This window comes from Ictidomys tridecemlineatus, chromosome 8, assembly GCF_052094955.1.
Source record: "Ictidomys tridecemlineatus isolate mIctTri1 chromosome 8, mIctTri1.hap1, whole genome shotgun sequence".
Classification (NCBI taxonomy): domain Eukaryota; kingdom Metazoa; phylum Chordata; class Mammalia; order Rodentia; family Sciuridae; genus Ictidomys; species Ictidomys tridecemlineatus.
This window is the reverse complement of record NC_135484.1, coordinates 36,065,983-36,084,355: the sequence shown is the minus strand read 5'-3', so window position 1 is coordinate 36,084,355 and position 18,373 is coordinate 36,065,983. Positions and strand designations below refer to the sequence as shown.

General features: G+C 35.2%; 1 protein-coding gene and 1 long non-coding RNA gene across 2 annotated transcripts in view; one reads left to right on the top strand and one right to left on the bottom strand.

The window, feature by feature from the left end:
- Nucleotides 1-18,373, top strand: part of Rspo3 (R-spondin 3) — a 77,181-nt gene that overhangs the window by 17,021 nt on the left and 41,787 nt on the right. Inside the window, exons 2-3 of the mRNA XM_005335372.3 lie at nucleotides 13,410-13,601; nucleotides 15,333-15,479. Of these exons, the coding sequence (XP_005335429.1) occupies nucleotides 13,410-13,601; nucleotides 15,333-15,479 (339 nt within the window). The remainder of the gene's footprint in view (nucleotides 1-13,409; nucleotides 13,602-15,332; nucleotides 15,480-18,373) is intronic.
- LOC144366048 (uncharacterized) overlaps nucleotides 17,012-18,373 on the bottom strand; it is a 47,610-nt gene continuing 46,248 nt past the window's right edge. Inside the window, exon 2 of the long non-coding RNA XR_013424897.1 lies at nucleotides 17,012-17,655. This is a non-coding gene — a long non-coding RNA (uncharacterized LOC144366048). The remainder of the gene's footprint in view (nucleotides 17,656-18,373) is intronic.

Genomic DNA, 18,373 nt, shown 5'->3' with positions numbered 1-18,373 from the left:
CATGTGACATTGCACAGTAGTTAAAATAGAAAAAAATGAAACCATAATTAAAAAGCAATATTTGGCTAAAGGTAAATTAGAACACATAGATACCATTTCTAAGCTATTAATACTTCCCTGTTAGATTTGTTCAAATAGAATTAGATATTCATTAAATAATTTACAATGAATCTAATTCATACCCACATTTTTTTTCCCCTCTGGAAAACAAAGATACTAGAGACCATTGTGGGCAGGAAGCTGGAAAGTGAACGGAAGATCAACAGAAAACACTGAAATTTATTAGGCCTCCCAGTATTTTCTTGTCAAAAGATTTATGACCAATGAACAGGAGTCATCACTTAGCATGACGTTTGTGACAATCATAGGAAGTATGCTATGCATACTGTAAACGTAGTTGGCATTGTTAGGTAAAGCTTGTAATGGAGTGGCATAGTTTGGCTGAGTGAATTTCCATTTTTGGCACATTGATTAATTTCTATAGCTGAACTTTCACACTAGTTCATTAACTGGAATTAGTTTTACCAAACAAACACTAAAATATTGTATGTTTAAAAATAGTGCATTTTTGTTCATCTCTCTGCTGCATTTCTCAAACCTTTTATGGTAACCCTTGACCACTACATGGAACGTACAGTCCAATCCACTTAAAGTATCAGTTTGGCAAACATATGTCAACAAGTTATTTGGATTTTTTTTTGTTAGTTGTTGAGGATCTTTTCTAACATTAGTTGAGAACTTAGAAGATGTCAGTGGCCCAAAATCCAGTGTCTTGAAAATAAGTTGATTCATTTTTTTTTTGGTATGTCATCACTAACTTGTGAAGGGAATTTTAGTAAACAGAGCAACTATTAGCAGTTTTTACAAGTGTTACTTCGAGTAACCCTCACAACAATTACTGTGATATATTGTTAGCCATTTATTTTATACTTGAAGAAAATGGCTGAAAAGGGTTAAGGAACACATCAAAATGATATGACATGGATAGAATGGTAGACCTAAAACCTACACCCAGATCTTCTGACTGAACACAGAGCCCTTTCTGTGACACTACTTTTCACTCAGTCTGTGAAAGAAAATGCCTACAGGGTGTTTATATGAAGGAGATTTCTCTCTCTGCAGTAGAGATGGAACTATTACCTCATTGGACAAAAAGTGAGGTTGAGAGAAGGAGTTAACAAACTGTGCTAATTGACAGAGTGGTTAATTGGGAAGAGCAATGAGCTTTTAAACTCTTTTTAAAGCAGAAGCTCAATACGATCCTCACTTGTTCCTAAAAGGTTCATCTGGTTGCTAAATGTTAAAGTACTAGCAGTAGTAGAAGTAGATAGATATGAACTCTATTCAAAAAGGAGATAAAATCCATGGGAAAGGTTGATGGCAGATGGGGATGAAGAGGGATTCTAGATTTTTGGCTTCATCAACTGGATGGTGCCATTTTTCTGAAACAAAATATTACGGAATACACTATAAATAGCAGCACTTATTTAAGATATACAATATGTTTTAATAGCTAGGAAGAGTTTTGGAAATGATATCTGCAGCCTAAGCCCCTTGGGTTACTGAAGCCAAACAAGAGAGGCCAAAGAGGTAAGTAACTTGGTTGATGTCACATTGCATCAGAGACAAGAGTAGAAAAGAGTCTGTGGCCATTGTGTCGCATGTAAGGCCACACAGCAAATGGTTCCAAAAACAGACATTCCTGAGAAGTGTTCTGTGGGTTTTCTGGCAATCTGATTTTATGTTTGTTTAATTAATGAGTTTTTCAAAGAAAATTATCTGTTCATTGGCTAAGGATTTATTTCACAATCTCTTTATTTCCTTACTGCAAGAGTTGTCAAGCCTTAAAAAGTTCCAGTAACCTGTTGTCCTAATAACCTCAGATGACTCATGAAAGGGCACCATTTTAAAAAACAAGCCAATTGTTTTGCTCTCATCAAATACCATTATTAGTTTTCTCTTCTTGCTATTCTTAGGAAAAAGGGAGCTTCAGATCTGGCTTCAAGTAGTTACATAAAGTGTCATCATTTATGTCCATTATTAATAATAATCAATATAGTTTATATCAATGTAGTTTTGTGCAGTATAGAGAGACATTCTCATTGTTCTCTTATTTATTTTTTTCAACACCTCTTTGAAATGAATAGAGTAACTTTTACTGTAATCATTTAATAGTTAAAGCTCTACGATATTATGCCATTTGTGTAGCATCAAAGACTAGTGGGTGGCAGAATACCCCCCTACAAGTCCTGGTAGGATGATATTTGTTTTGTTTTTCTATAAACTCCGTGGTCTTTCCTGCACTGCCACAATCCACATGTATTTCCACTGAAGTGTCTATTGTTAGTAGAATTTCTTTGGATTTGACTGTGAAGGCTTGAAGGTTAGGGAAACTCTTTGTTGTGGATGAGAGTCTTACTAGCTTACAGCTGAGTTGGCAAATTCTTAAGGACCTGTTTCAGTTTCCCTGGAGCTCATCATGGGGAGGAAGTGAGGAGGCAAGAGCACCCAGCACTGTTGGACCAGCTGCTCTAAGGAAGTAGTGTTCCCTATGGAACTAGAACTTCCTAAGAGGTTGAGTATCTATAGAAGGGGAATTTTTTAAAATAAATTATATGGATGTCTCCCAAATATCAGGATATTTGTTATTATAGACACAATCAAGTAGATAATTCTGGGGAATCAGTTTGAAGTAGATCCCTCCAAAGCTTTATAATTTTACCATCTGAGCACTAATTAACTTCAGGTTCAAATCTGAAAGCTGATAGGGTTAAGAAAGAGCAAGTTCCATGATTATATTCCCCATCCTCCCAAATATTATTTATGTATTCTTATCTAAAAAATTTTGTTCATAACACTTCACCTCTTTTCCCCTTTTCCTTTATATAAGTTCCTCTTTTCCCTTAAAGTCCCATAAACTATTCCTAACTGCTCTCTGTAGTTTTCACATAACCATTGGTAATTGCTCCTACTTAAAAAAACAAACAAACAAAAAAAAAAACCAAAAATCTGTTGTATTAAATTTCTTGTCTATATATTTATGGTCTTTGGAATTTCAAAAGATTATTTTACTAACTCCATTGTAGGCTTCTTGGGTCAGAAACAATGTTTTGTTTCTCAGTATAATCAGTCCCTAGAAGATTGCCTCCAGCAATCACTTATTTATGAAGATGGTGATGATATGATGCTGAGAGTGTGGTATTTATGTCACCTGCATCAAATTCAAGTGTAGTGCTCCTTATAAGTATAACTAAGTCTGCCATCCCCATTCCCAAATCAACATTCTTGGAGTGGAACCTATGCATGTGCATTTTGAATAAGCACTACAGGTCCTTCTTCCATGCAGTGAAGTTCTGTAGCCACAAGCACAGACCTTTGGTCCTCTGCACTGTACTAGTAGCATTTCTATGTCATGTCTTTCAGTCTGTTTAAGTACAAGTTTGTTTTCAGTAAGTTGCCAGAGTTCCTAAGACTTCTTACCCAGAATGTTGTGTGAGGTCACCAGGGATTCCCATTACAGTTTATATCTGTGGTCCTTGGAAAGTAGCTTCTTTCTCAGACTGTGAGTTTCTGGCTCTCCAAGTTATCAAATCTCCTATTGTACAAAGAAGCATCAGCACCTGCCCTCTTTCCAGTTTTCTTGCTGAGTGGTTTCTCAGACTTATTATTGGTAAATCTGCCAGCTACCTTGAATATGGATGGAGGTAACACAGGATGTACTTAGTGCCTCTTGAGTAAAACGAAATTTCCTATACCTATTGATTTTGAATGCATGCCTGTGAAGATGCTGGTGCTTTACAGTGTCTTCCTGGATCCACTCATTAATCCTCTATATTACCTAGATGTTCCCATGTTCGAAATGAGAAAGGCTTGCTTCAAAGAGGCTAAGCAACTTTTGTCTAAATAAATAATCAGATTGTGAACACCTTGAAACAAATCATTAGAGGTGTTCATCTTTGTAGGTTTACTAGCTGATGGTGTCTGGATGTTGAACAATTTAATTTTTTTTAAAACTAGTAGCTGGAAGAAGAGATAAACGTTGGCAATTTAACTAGATAAATCTCAAAACTGGGATTCAAAACAGACTGTGCATGAGTCCAGAGCCAGTGCCTCACTACCCTGTCCCTGTGCTCCTTTGAGAAGTGTGCAGGGCTCACTTCTGAACAAGGTGGCAGTGCAGCAAGCTGTGCACATATCATAAAAATTCATCAGACCCACAAAGGTGCATGTGTATTTCTCTTCTGTTAGTAATTTTATGAGAAAAATTCACTATTTTCTCTGCTCAGGACTTTAGATGCAGCACATAAAGCTGGATTTTTTTAAAACGGTATACCAACTATTTGTACATCTTCTTGTGCCTGTTAAAATACCGCAAGGCTTCTCCTGCTGTTTGCTTATGCTAAGGCTCCAGCCATCAGATATGCTACTTTAACATGCTATGTGGCAGGAAGATTCAAGTTTATTCACAATAAAACAAAGCAGAGTTTGTTTTTTAGCACAAACTGAAGTTTGTTTCACTTAAGAATGTGAAGTTAATAGTTATGGACTCACCCACACAGATTCATTACCATTAAACTATCACATTTTCTGTTTGTGTTGATTTCTAATTATTTCTCCCCTTAAAAAAAAAAAAAAAAAAGGAATGGCTCTTTTAGCCAGACCAGAGCACATAATGATTCCCACTGTTGGATGAACACTGTTGGATCTGTCTCATGAAAAACGCTGTTATTACCACCCACTAACTCATCAACAGGTCCTGGCTCTCTACAGACCTGGGTCTCCATTACCCCTCTCCACCCCCTCTTGTCCTCTGTTCACCTCCACTTGGGAACATGGCCACTTGGAGAAGGGGAAGCTTTCCCTGCCTTAGCAACAGCTAGAGATGCTGATTCAGTACCTTACATTTTAACACGTAGCAGAGTGCATTAACTTTATGATAGTTTCTATTTGTGGTTTTGGGGGGGGGGACTTTATTTTTAATCCTGCAAAAGTTTCGTTACAGTCTTTATAGCAGTATCAACTATAGCTGCCTGGTTGGTTACAGGAAAACTAATATGGGTTTTCACTCCTTCTCAAGGGTCCGTTTTGAAATTACTCTGTGGATTATTAATTCATTTAATGAATAAAAGAACATAATGTTGAAATTGTTTTTTAAAAAATTATATTAAAAGTGAAAGCCATAACATTATTGCTCTGTTACTGATATTTCATATGCATTGCTAATGGTAAGAGTTTAGAAAAATGCAAGAAAAAATGATGTGCAAGATTGTAATTTTTAAACTTTTTATTCTTTCTTTGTTCTTATGACTGCTTATATATTTCATAACTTTACCATTTCTCTTCCTCTACCCCACCCCCACATACCCTCCAATAAAAGAGCAGTGAAAATTTAAAGCCCAAAGCAGACTAAAATTACTGCTGGTGGGAGATGGGGAGGGACAAAGGAGAAATGAACTGTTCCCAAGAACAAAGAGCATGTAGATGGATGCACAGTCTCTTCAAAGGTTGGGATCTGAATGTAAATTCTCATGTTTGTTACTAATTAGAACATTCTCCTCTAATATAAAAATTAATAATAGAACATATTTTCATGGAATACAACATGCTGGTTCTGTTCCAAGACTCATGAAATTAACAAAAATTAAAGTGAATCACTGTATCAGGCCACATGGGTTCTTTTCCTTCCTTTTGAGATTTACTTAGAAATGCAGAGTGTAAATAGATTGAGACTATTCACTTCCCTCTGGAAGGGCCTTTAGGATCAGGCTCTGCCCTTCTCTAACTTTATGTCATATCACTCACATCTCTACAGCCTCATGATTTCCTCATGATAGTGGTGATCCTCAGGCCTGGTTCTTTCCCACAGTCTTAAAAATCATTGCACTTGTTGGTTCTGCGTCCATCTCCATCTTTTGTTTCTAGTCTTGATCCTACAGCATGTGATGAGGCAAAATAAAGCCCTTGCCCACCATGTTCACATCTAGCTACCAAGTATTCATCATATCTTAGATTTCAGGAATTCTACAGCTAACATCATTTACTGGGCATTTTTGCAATATTTTGAGCTGACTTGATTCAAGTAAAAAGAAAAGATAGTTGCTATTTAATGTTAGGTTTGTCTTATTGCTGTGGTTTTATCTTAAAGTATTTATAGAATACAAATATTAGACTCCTTTAGAAAATTATTATTTAGTAAGTGAAAAGGGAAGATTTACCAAGTTCTCAAAGAAATCACTTCCATTATAAATAATGTGTTTCCCCACATAATAATGGTGGAGCACCAACTGGACTGTATTTAGCAGCTGTTGTGTATGTTCCTCTCTAAGACTTAGGAATTCTATGTTTCACTGGTGTAAAAACAAAATTTCAGATTAGAGATTGATTCAGTAGGACTAAAACATACAGCACAAACTATTATCCTGTTATAGGTCAATTAAAGTCTATACTATTGACTTTGATAATAGGCCAAATAATATGCATAGGTGTATGTGTGCATGGGTGTGCATGTGCATGTTATGTATATGCTTCCATATCACATATATACAATCACATATGCATATATATGTCATGTAAATAATAGGTGAATTTTAATTCATTTAAAGATTAAGACATTGGTTTATTAAACCATTAAACCATCAAGCAATAAACAGTATTTCAAAAATAGCAAGATGTATATATGTTTAGATGCATAAACATATATCTCTTTCAAAAATTATTAATAGATAATAACTATGGAGGACTATGAGTAAACCTCGATTCATGCAGTTTCATAGCTTGGGAATGCCAAAAGAGGGTTGAATCCCAAAAAGTAATTATATTTATTCAGAAAACTTTTGTACATATCTTGCTTTCTATACCTAACTTCTCCTAATTGTTTAAATGGCTCTGGAGACCTGTTCATTGTCAGTTCTACTTTGAAAGCTTTTAAACTTATAAATAAATTTTTAAAAAATTGACTTTCAATATTTTCTTATTTGACACAACAGAATCTGAAGGGGACTGCCAAGTAATTCAAATTTTTAACATAAGATTTTTCTAAAAGTGGATGTTGCCAAGCATTCCATAAGGACCATGAAACATCTTAACTGTAGCATTACACTAAACTTAAATATGGTTCAGTAACAATCAAGTTCTCAGATATGGTAGAAATGTGTTGTTCTAACTTGGACAAGAAAAAAATTTCCACATTTTCTCTAGGTCAATGTATTATTCAACTAAATGACCTTTAGAAAATTTTTATAAGTTCATTTTGAATGATTTATTTCATAATTAAACATCTTCAAATTGTATGTGACTTGGAACTTGATTCTTTTACCAGAAGTCTATAGGCACAGCCCACATAAAATAAGTTATTATAGATACTTTCTATAATAGTATTTATTGACTTAACATCTTTATTATTTTTAAAAAGTACAGATACCATATTTTACCACATAATCATTACAGATTTTATATCAAATATTTTTGCAAAAAAGTGGAGTGCAACCATTATAGTAAACTTTTAAACTTTTAAAATTTTGCTAGTATTGCTAAAATAATTTATTACTAAACTCTCTTTGGTACAGATTAAGATGCACAGAATACTTGTGAATATATATCAAAACCAAATAGCCCAAATCATTTCTTCATGACAGTTTACTGAACATTTTTCTGCTCTGGGGTGGGGGGAGCTAATACATTAATTGTCATTGATTTGTACATTATAATCAAAATAGTACACTTAAGAAAATTCACTTCTGTGCTGCAAAGTATGGACTTAGAAAATTTAATCTTTTGTATTAGAAGATTCTATACCACTATTGCTATTATTGGTTTCCTTATCTGACAAACTAGCTGTGTCAGCTTTCAGAAATATACTGACAATGCATGAGTGCTGAGAGCTCTAAGCTTAAGCTTCCAAGAAGACAAAGCACTTCCATAGGCCACTGGTGAATTCATTGCTGCTATCTTTGCCTTTTAAGCCATGTGTTGAACAGAAATGTGCCATGGGACAATACCGTGATGCAAAGTTAAAGACCAATTTTTGGACTGCTATAACAACTCTGGTGAAATACAGTAGCTTATTTTTTTCTAATTTTTAAATTTGTTGTTGTTGTTGTTGTAGATGGACACGATACCTTTATTTTATTCAAACCCAGTGTCTCACACTTGAGAGGCAAGCACTCTATCACCGACTTACCACCTCAGCCCTATTTTCTTCTATCTATTGCCTTCATTTATTAAAGATAGAGTGTCTCTGGTTTCAATCTCCAGTAAAATAATAATAATAATTATTATTATTTATCAAGAACCTATTCAATAAATAGCCACGCCGTGTAGAAACTGAGAATCATCAAGAAACTTAACAGGAAATTATCAAAGCAATCATATTCCTGCCCTCAAGAAACTTATGTTCAATGTGAAGATCCTTGTAAAAGGAGAAGACCTGGATAAAAGGAGAAATGTAAAATATAACTGTGGAATTCCATTGCTATCTTTTCCCTACCCTGACTCATAAGGCTCCTGCACACAGGAAAGAAATTAGTAAATGTGAAAACAAGCATTCTTTCAGAAGACTTTGTATAAGTTTTATGCTGTTTTTGGTTTAAAATAACTTTTATCACATTTGTTACTATAAATTTTTCATTATATAAATTATGAAATCAATAAACCACTTCTTTATTTAGAACTCCCTTTGAATTCAATCAAACCTGTCTTATAAGCCTAATTTATCAAATTTGGTATTTTTTAAATCCTCTAGCCACAAATAAAGTACCATCAGAGGTAACTAGCAGCATAAAATAATGGATTATTCCACATAGAAATATACAATAGATAGTGGTACATTTTCAGTTGAGCTTTAGAAAGGCATTAGAGTAAGACAAATCTTAGGAGCTTGCACTTAAATTATTAAAGAAGAAGAAATTAGTTTTCAATATTGTAATTGGCTTGATATATCATAAACACTGAAAATTAGTAACATGGTATATTTACCAAATGCCCTGGTACCCTCTAAAATTCTTTGTTCTGGGGCTGGGGGTGTAGCTCAATGGTGGAATGCTTGCCTAACATGCATGAGGCTCTAGGTTCAATTCTTAGCATCAAACAACAAAACTGAAAACACTTGATGCTCTGAATATCACAGTTGAATTAACTCTCATGCCAATAGTAAGCTCCTTAGGAACTGTTTCATCAGTTATTTATCACAAGTTGAAGGTTATCAAGGAGATAGTAGGAAGGCTTGTTTAAAAGCTAGAGAAACTGAAGTCATTTAACTCAGGAGTGTTGACAATTCAGACACTGCAAATAGTTTTAAATTATGCATTAATATATACCCTTTTCATACACTTAACCCTCATAAATAGGTTGAGAAAAGATATTTACCTCTTTCTTAATTTAAAGAAAGGCATACTAATTTTACTGTGTAAAATCTTAAGATCCCAATTTAAATTTCCTGTGAATTTGTCCATTTCCCACTCATATCTATCCCTGTTGCACATCTGAAGTTTATTTGTATTTAGAGAAATAAGATATGTGTTTTAACCCTTGATCTAAACTCAATATTAATTCAGTAATTTTAGTATTTCTTTGAGTCCTATTTTAGGGTTTAAAAATAAGTAATTATGATAGCTCCAACTTACTTATATACATCATAGGACAGTTGCCACAGTTAACTTAGTTTTTTAGTGAGATGCTTTATTTGAAATTGGTATAGAAATGTAAAGTATTATTAAAATCTGTTTATAATACATCTTTTCTCTTACCAAATGTTCTTTATTTGGAATTGTCTTTTTTTTCCTACCATTTATCAATGTTCTCCACTTTCAGAACATCTTTAATTAAATAGCCAACACCAGACACTCCCATGTTTGTCTCCAGTAACCACCCCAAAGTAAGCTCCATTCCTGAAAATTAGTGACTTTAAATGATATTTATATTTTCTGACCTCTTTATTCTACACACTGTGTCCTAATCCTCCCCATGCTGGCTTTATTCACCTGGTAGCTCCTCCCCTCTCTATTCACTGGTGAGAACTAGAAGCTTCCCAAATCCCCTTTCTTGTTCAGGCCACATTTATTTGGTTGCCATATTTGATTGATTCTATCTCCTAAATATCCTTAGAACATGCATCCCTTTCTCACCATATTATACTGTTTCAGCCATATAAGCTACTGTCTGTCTTTTACCCTCAACCCTACATTATTCATCTCCCAGTTTTCAGGACTCCCATGCTACTAGGAGAATTCCTTTTGAACAGAAAACTGATGTAATACCCATTGGATTGAAACCCCTATGTCTACAGGATAATTTCTTTGGCACAGCCAACAAAGCATTCCATAATTTAGATCTACTCTCTACCAATCTTTCTGATAGTCCTCATTTTTCCATAACCCACTACTTATGCACCACTTGGATTGAACTCATGCCAGTCTCCTCGGTTTGGGTGATTGTGGTGTTTCCTCCCCTGGCCCCACAGGACCATTTATGTACTGTTAAACTCCAACTCACTTTCTAAAATTGAGTTCAAGCATTAGATATTCCATGAAATCTCCCCTTGCTTTCCACCCACCAAGATCTACATTGCTTATATAAAATACAATAGAAAAATATTGCTTGGGAAAAGAAATTTACAAATAAAAATGAAGTTATTATTAGAATAGGAATTATGAAGAGGCACAACAAAGTAAAATTCTATTTTCCATTTTAGGATCACAAGATTTTATGGCTGAAAAAGCTGTTACAGTCAATCCAGACCAAAGTTTTCTGTGGTTTCCATATAAAAAGTAAAAGCTCTTGACTTAAGATGAAGTTTGGGAAATTTGTATCTAGTTGTGTAATACAGACTGTATAATTTGAGTGATCCTTATACAGCATTCAAGAAAGCAGTCACTACAGAATTCAACCATAAAAAAAAATAGGATCATAGAATCTGGACTTCATAATCTCAATTTCTCTTATGTCCACAGCCAGCATTGAAGCTTTTTTGAAGAAATAAAGTTTGTCTTCATTTCATATTCAAAGTTCACTGCCCCCATTGAAAGTTCACTAACAAGAAATAAACAAATTTTCCTGGCAAGTTGGGACAACTGGGTCTTCCTTGATTTTTCAAAAGTATTTTTTCAAAAACCTTTGTCTTCATAGGCAAAATATTAAAAAGACAGGTGAAAAGATTTACTGTAGCACAGTGTCAACTGTGGTACATTTCATCAGTAAAAGGCTCAGGAAAAAAAAGAGAATTGAGTGAGGTATTTTCAACATACCTCATAATTTCAATGGATACTGGTTTCAATCATGACCCATACAGAGATCCTCCTAAGAACTTTCCAAACACTGCAAACCCAATTTTTTTTAAAAGTGAAATTTATTTTAAGGAATCCCAGTATTTGAGGTTTTGATATGTAAACCATGCTGATACTGACAACTGATCTATTTAAATTTATACTATAATTGACAAACGTTTCAAGATATATAAATTTGCAAATGTGTTTTCTTTTAAGCCGCTGCATTTCAGAAATAAGGACATGCTGGCATGGACCAACCTGATCCATCTTCCCTGAACCCAGAGCCACTTAGTACCTGGGAACTTGAGGCAATTCTATTTCAAGTGTGGTCCACTTTTCCATAGGCAATTCTTTTCGAAGAAGGGTTGCAGGTTTTTACTGACACCTCTCATTTCTTGAAATGAATTCTGATATATTCTGAACATAGAGCTCTCTTGACCCTTTCCTTTCTTAGGGTGTTTCCCTGCTTAAAATATGTACACATTTTCTGTAAGTCTCCAATGCTGAGTTACTGGCATGAAAAATGACCCTGTTACTTGGAAAGCAGTTTTCACTTACAAGTCCCCGGGGCCCTATAATGTCTAAACCTCCTGTGCCACTTTATATGATTGCCCCACCCTGCAGAAGAGCATAGACAGGAAAAGCAGACTTCCCTTCCCCCCACACATTTCCTCAGTTTATTTACAAAACGTCTTGGAATGAGAATGAGCTGTTTGTGGTTCCTGTGGCTGATTCCAGGATGGCTTCTTACAGGCAGAGGATGCTGGTCAACCAAATGACCTCTGTGTAGCTCACCCATGCACCCCTATGTAAGGTTCTTTGATCTTATGGGTACCCCTACTAGGTAAGTCTGAAGCTCTTTGTTTTATAAGAAAGAATTTAGTAACTAAATATTACTGAATACAGACTAATAACAGCATGGCCTATCAGAGCCATACCTTCCTTTTCCAACAAAGGAAGTCAGAAATATGTGGAGATACCTTCAATTCCTATTCATCAACCTTTGTTTCTCAAAGGAACATTTCTTTTCCCTTCTAGCATTCTGACACTATTCATCTTATATTTGAATAGAGAATATTTTAGCAGGGAAAATCATCCCAAACCCTGGTCACAAGGAAGACACCCCTTAGGCAGCAGTTTCTACCACATCACACACAGTTAATAGTCATAAGAAGGTTAAAGTGGGGATGACCTGAGGTAAACATCAATCTCCCCAGATGTGTATTCATATTTTCTCTAAATTGATAATGGACACTCTTACATGAGTGATTCTTTGAAACCTGGGAATACGTGTAGCCATACTCTTAGGACAGACTCGTCTATCCTCAGCATATAAGATTTTTTACTTCAGTAAGCAGAAAATGAGGGCACAGAAATTGTAAGACTGTCCCAAATATACAATACTGAGAATAAATTACCATAAGCACTTGCATATGGCCCTCATGGAAATACTAGTAATATTAAATTTACAGCATTGTATCAATTTGTGATGGCAATTATTAAACCCACTTGAGAAGAAGTATTTCAAGAAAGCATTGGAGGGTGGTGAGTAGCTAACATAGTTTCAGGATCAATTTGCACTGAATCAAAGAGTAAAATTGTGTTCTCTAATATACCACAGTTGAAAATAAATATCTTAGAACTTAGTATCCTTTCTCAAACCCTAGTGTGTGTAATTATATTACTGAAGAAATTAAAGACATGTGCTTATCACCTACCACATAAATGAAAAACTAAAGCCATGTGTATTAATTTCAATTCACATGTGAGCATAAAATTCCCAGTCCCTAATTTCCAGAGAAGCTAATTCAGTAAGGATATTTTACATATAGTCCCTAATTTTCCAAGGAACTAACTAGTAAGGGTATTTTGCATATGTATTCTACAGATTGTTCAAGCCAAATGCATTGCTATTTTTCAAATGCACAAATTTTATGAACTTTGAAATTAAAGGCAACATATGTGTTAAAAGGAATATCATATCCCAGGGGGAAAAAAAAAAGGTCGGAAAAAAATTCTGCCTCATTCAACCATTACCACCAAATTGAAAGCTAGTGAAAGAAATGTAAACACTACCAGAAAATGTCATGCAACTTCTATGTTTATAAGTTAACCTTTGTTTTTGTCTTTCTTCATTTGTCTCCCCAGTGCATCCTAATGTCAGTCAAGGCTGCCAAGGAGGCTGTGCAACGTGTTCAGATTACAATGGATGTTTGTCATGTAAGCCCAGACTATTTTTTGTTCTGGAAAGAATTGGCATGAAGCAGATAGGAGTGTGTCTCTCTTCATGTCCAAGTGGATATTATGGAACTCGATATCCAGATATAAATAAATGTACAAGTAAGTGCCTACACAACATTATATTTTTATCTCATCCTTGGGGAATTTTTAAGATTGAAATCGCTTCTAATATGTCTGTGATAGTGTTAAGTAAATAGTGTTTACCTGATGATTAGGCTAAACCATACTTAAATTTAGCAAGATAAAGCAAAAATCATGTGGTTTTCTTTTAATTGAAAAGCTAAGACTGAGAACATGTTTATCACTTATTGAACCTATGGAAAAGTACTGTAAGCATCAATACCATCTTAGTTCCTGTGACCATCAAAAACTCCAAGTATTTAATTACTTGAATCATTGTAGCTTTCTAGGCTACCAAAGGATTTGAGTATAGCAACTCAAACATTTATTTCATCCATTGGATATATTCTCTTCTGGACCCAGGGAGTCTGCACTCCACACTGAACCCAAGTGAACTTTCAAAACTGTAAATTAGGAAATACCATATAGCTCTCTATCTGTCCCTCCACGATCATCTCCTAGGACTCCCTCTCTACTGTGTTGCACCAGCCTCATCTGGTCTCCTAACAAGGCCTTCCCACCTCCGGTCTTTGTAATTACTGTTGTATGCTGGCTCTTCTGGAAATTTGGAAAGATCTTTGCCTGCCTTTGCATGGCTAGCTCTCCCATTTCATCTGGGATTCTTCTCACATGTCAGAGCAGTGTTCCATGACCATCTTCCCAGAGAGGTATTCCATGACCATCTTATTCAAAATAATCAGCCTTTCCCTTTGTCAGTTATTTCCCAGTTCTTTTTCTTCCCTTTTCTTTTGTGGTTGTTTTGTTGTTGTTTTTTTCAGAGTGCTTTTCACTGAAAAGTGAAATCAAACTGCCTGGTTTAGAAAAACAATTCATCTCTCTGGTTCTCAGCTAATTACATAACCTTTTGAGCTTCAAGCACCTTATCTGTAAAATGGGAATCATCATAGGGACTTCCTTGTTGGGTTGTTTTAAAGTTTAACTAACTTAATATTATAAAATTCTTGTGATAATCCTGGCTTATAGGATTACTTCAAGAAGGGTCAATTTGTTGTTTTTATTATATTTCCTCCTAGAATGCAAGCTTTGTGCAGTCTGAATCTTTTTTCTCATGTGAATTGCTATCAACCAATATCTAGAATAATCCCTGGCATATACTGCAAATCAAATATTTGTTGAGTGAATAAGAACAGTACAAGAGAGTATCTCAGTATAGTTTGTAAAAGTTCTAATGAGACATCTTCACTATGGTTTAATACAAATAGATACTTGTCCTGAAACCAGTTTTGGCAATATATATGTACAAGTTGAGTATCCCTTATCTGAGTTGCCTGGAACCAGAAGTGTTTCAGAATTTGAAGTTTTTTCCATTTTAGAATATTTATGTAGTTTTTACTGGTTGAGCATCCCAAATTCAGATATTTGAAATCAGAAACATTTTGAGTGTCACATTGGTGTGGTGCTAAAAAGAAAGTGTCCTATTTCAGAGCATTTGGGGTTTTAGACATTAGGAAAGGGAATACTCATCCTATATAATCAAAACATTTCATTAGGTAATTAGTACATGATATTAAATCAACAACTGATATACGTCAACTAAATGACTATAGAGGAATCTTTAACTCATTTTAGCAAAATAAATTTGAACCCCAAGTGTGTGTTTGATACAAAATTGCCTGTGTATGGAAAAATGGTCCAACAATAGTTATGAAAAGATCATGAAAGCATATTTCTCCTTTTTTTATTTTTCAGAGTGCAAGGCTGACTGCGATACGTGTTTCAACAAAAATTTCTGCACAAAGTGTAAAAGTGGATTTTACTTACACCTTGGAAAGTGCCTTGACAATTGCCCAGAAGGGTTGGAAGCCAACAACCATACCATGGAGTGCATCAGTATTGGTGAGGAGGACTTCTGAAATTTAGAACGGAGGAGAAACACCTCACATGATAGTCATTCTCCATGAAGGTGCTTCTCAAAGTCCAGTCTCACAAGAGCCTCAACAATTGTCTCTTAAGAGGCTCTCTCCATCCTTCTTTACAAAGATCCTATTCTAAAGATGCTCTCATAGCATTATCTAGCCTTTATCACAGTAACATTTTTCATCCAATGAGTGCTCCATTATTTCTTAAGGACTGTTTGTATGTTTCAACTATTCTGAACACTGTAGATTTATTTTACATCATTACCTAATGAAGTTTTACTTAGAATTAGTCTCTGTATCTTGAAGTAATTAAAGCAATGATTTCACAAAACACCTAGGTCTAATCTCAACCAATGACCAAAGTTATTTTCCAAGGAGGGAATATTTTCTTTTGATAAGTCCATTAATGCTTCAATGTTCTGCTTGCACAGGTATTCAGAAAGAAAAAAAGAAATATTTTGGACTTACTCAAACTAACAAAAGGAGAGAGTCCTGGGATCTGATAAACTGCAGGCTGAGTTTCCTAGAGGGGAGGTCCCTGAGACAAGTTGTTTGTCTAAATAACAGATCACTGTCAGGCTATATTTTCCCTCTTTTATGTTCAGCTACTTGAGCTATGAGTTTTATGAACACTTGGGGAGCAGATGCTAAACCAAATGAGAAAACAGCATAGGAAAGCTCAAAATCCCCTGGGCAAGAACTGCAGGAACCTTTGATGCTGCACTGAGGTTGGCATGTGCACACAACAGCCCTCCTGATTCAGTACAAGATAGTCTCCAGGACAGCCCTGGGGCCACAGCACAGACCCTTCAGAATTTAAGTGTTGGAGCAGTAAATATAAGGTGGTGATTTAACCATTTCAGGTCCTCCATAGAATTTTTATTTCTGAACAATGGTTTGGGTAGAATGAAACAAATAGATGATAATTTAATGGTAACCTCAGAAGCATCTGGAAAATAACAGTCCTGAACCAGTTCATTACTCTTTCTGATTACGTTTTTTTCTTCTCAATAAAAACTCAGAAAAACAGCTTAGGAAAGGGTAAAAGATACATGAGAAAGCACTTCAAGTTGATCTCTTTACAGGTCCTGAGGGCTGACGATTAGAGGTAATCAGTTCCAAACTTGGAATAAAAAAAAAAAATGGGAACACGCTTGTGGAATATTCAAGGATAGAAATTCAAGATGAATTACTGAATTTGTGGGATTTATTTACCCAGAAAAAAGGACCCACATTGAAATTTTCTTAGTGATTGAAGGTGTAGCACTCTGTGTTCAGATGTTATTTATATTAAAGGTATTAAAAGCTTTCTTATACGAAAGAGCATTTAACATTTGGTACTGTTGGGTTAGCCTTTAATGTTTCCTAGTTTTATTCTACCAGTAAAACTAGATTATTTTTTAACACAAATTTAGGAGGTTTATATTTTAAAATAGGTACTAGCATTCTAAAGGCCACTTAACTTCATTTATCTCATTTACCAGGTACAAAGGACCTAGGACACAATAGTAGTGCAAACCAGAGACTTTATTTCAGGGTTGGCTCTTGTTTGTCCATAAGGGCTGTCTCCCATCAGGTGCCATCTGGCCTACCGGCGCCACACATATCGGCTTGCCCCAGAATTTCAGGAAAGAAGATGACCTACTTCACCATGCAGAAGAATATGGAAGCCTATTCCCCTAACAATCATGAAAAATAGGACCCAGAGAACTGAAATCTTAACCCCCAGGCCATATTGCATGTTGTCAGGGCTATACTTAGTACATTAACCTTAGCTCCCCACTGGCTACCCAACAAAATATGTCTTTCCCTTTGCTAAAAATATAAAAACTGTATCTCTGGCTTCCTACCTAGATTTCAAATTGATTGGAAAGGTCAAAATCAAAGAAAACACTGCCCTGATGTGGAACTGGAGTCTTTTGCCATCACATACGCATTCCCCGTGGTTTCGGGTCAAAATAAGCATAAACATCCACTGAACTCAATTTTATAAGAGGACGTATTCTTTCCAGTTGGTGCTCAGTTATTAGCTTTCTTTCTTCATTGTCATTCTGTCATCCTCATTGGAGAAGTGATCTTGCTCTAGTCGTCACAGATGGAAGAAGATGTCCTTGTTAGATTTTCTGTGGAACCATGTAGTTGATCAGCAAGAACTGAGCAAAAACAAAATAGTATTGCAAGACCAATAATGGTAGGACATCCAGTTAAATTTTCCTCCCAATTTTTCCTCCCCTTCACTGTTACCCAAGGTTAATGGTCAATTTCAACATAACTATTACCAGGGGAAGGCAGCTCATTATTGTTTTTGAGACACTTGCTTCATTAGTGAATAGCTAGAGATTTCCAATGTTGAGATTGTTCTTATTACAGAAGATAGAAGAAATACAGAAACGGAGTAATTTTCTGCTTTTTTTAAAAAACTATCTCTTAACCAAGTATTGCTCCAGTTCTCCATTGTTCATTTAGTAACCTGACTATAACCTTTTTGTTGTCTTTAGCATTTCCTCCAAAATTTCCATTTTTTCTGGTTGCTAATATAGTTTATTCTACTATTTCTATGGGAAAAAAAGTGATTCTCCTCTCCTGGCATTTTAACTCTCTTGTCTTATTAGAGCTTTTTAATACCTAACCCCATTAGTTTGAATGTACTTCTTCTTCCAATGTAATTGTCAAAGGGTGTCATTACAATTTTACTTTCAGCACCATTCACTTTCTGACTATAGACCAATATTTACCCATGTTGTAATTTTTTAAATCTGGTTTTCTGAAGGCTAAATACACATTTTTCTTTACCATTTTTTCTACTATGAAAGAACACCCAGGTCTGGTCATTTCTGCATTAGACAATGTTTCCTAATGTAGTCCTCTTAA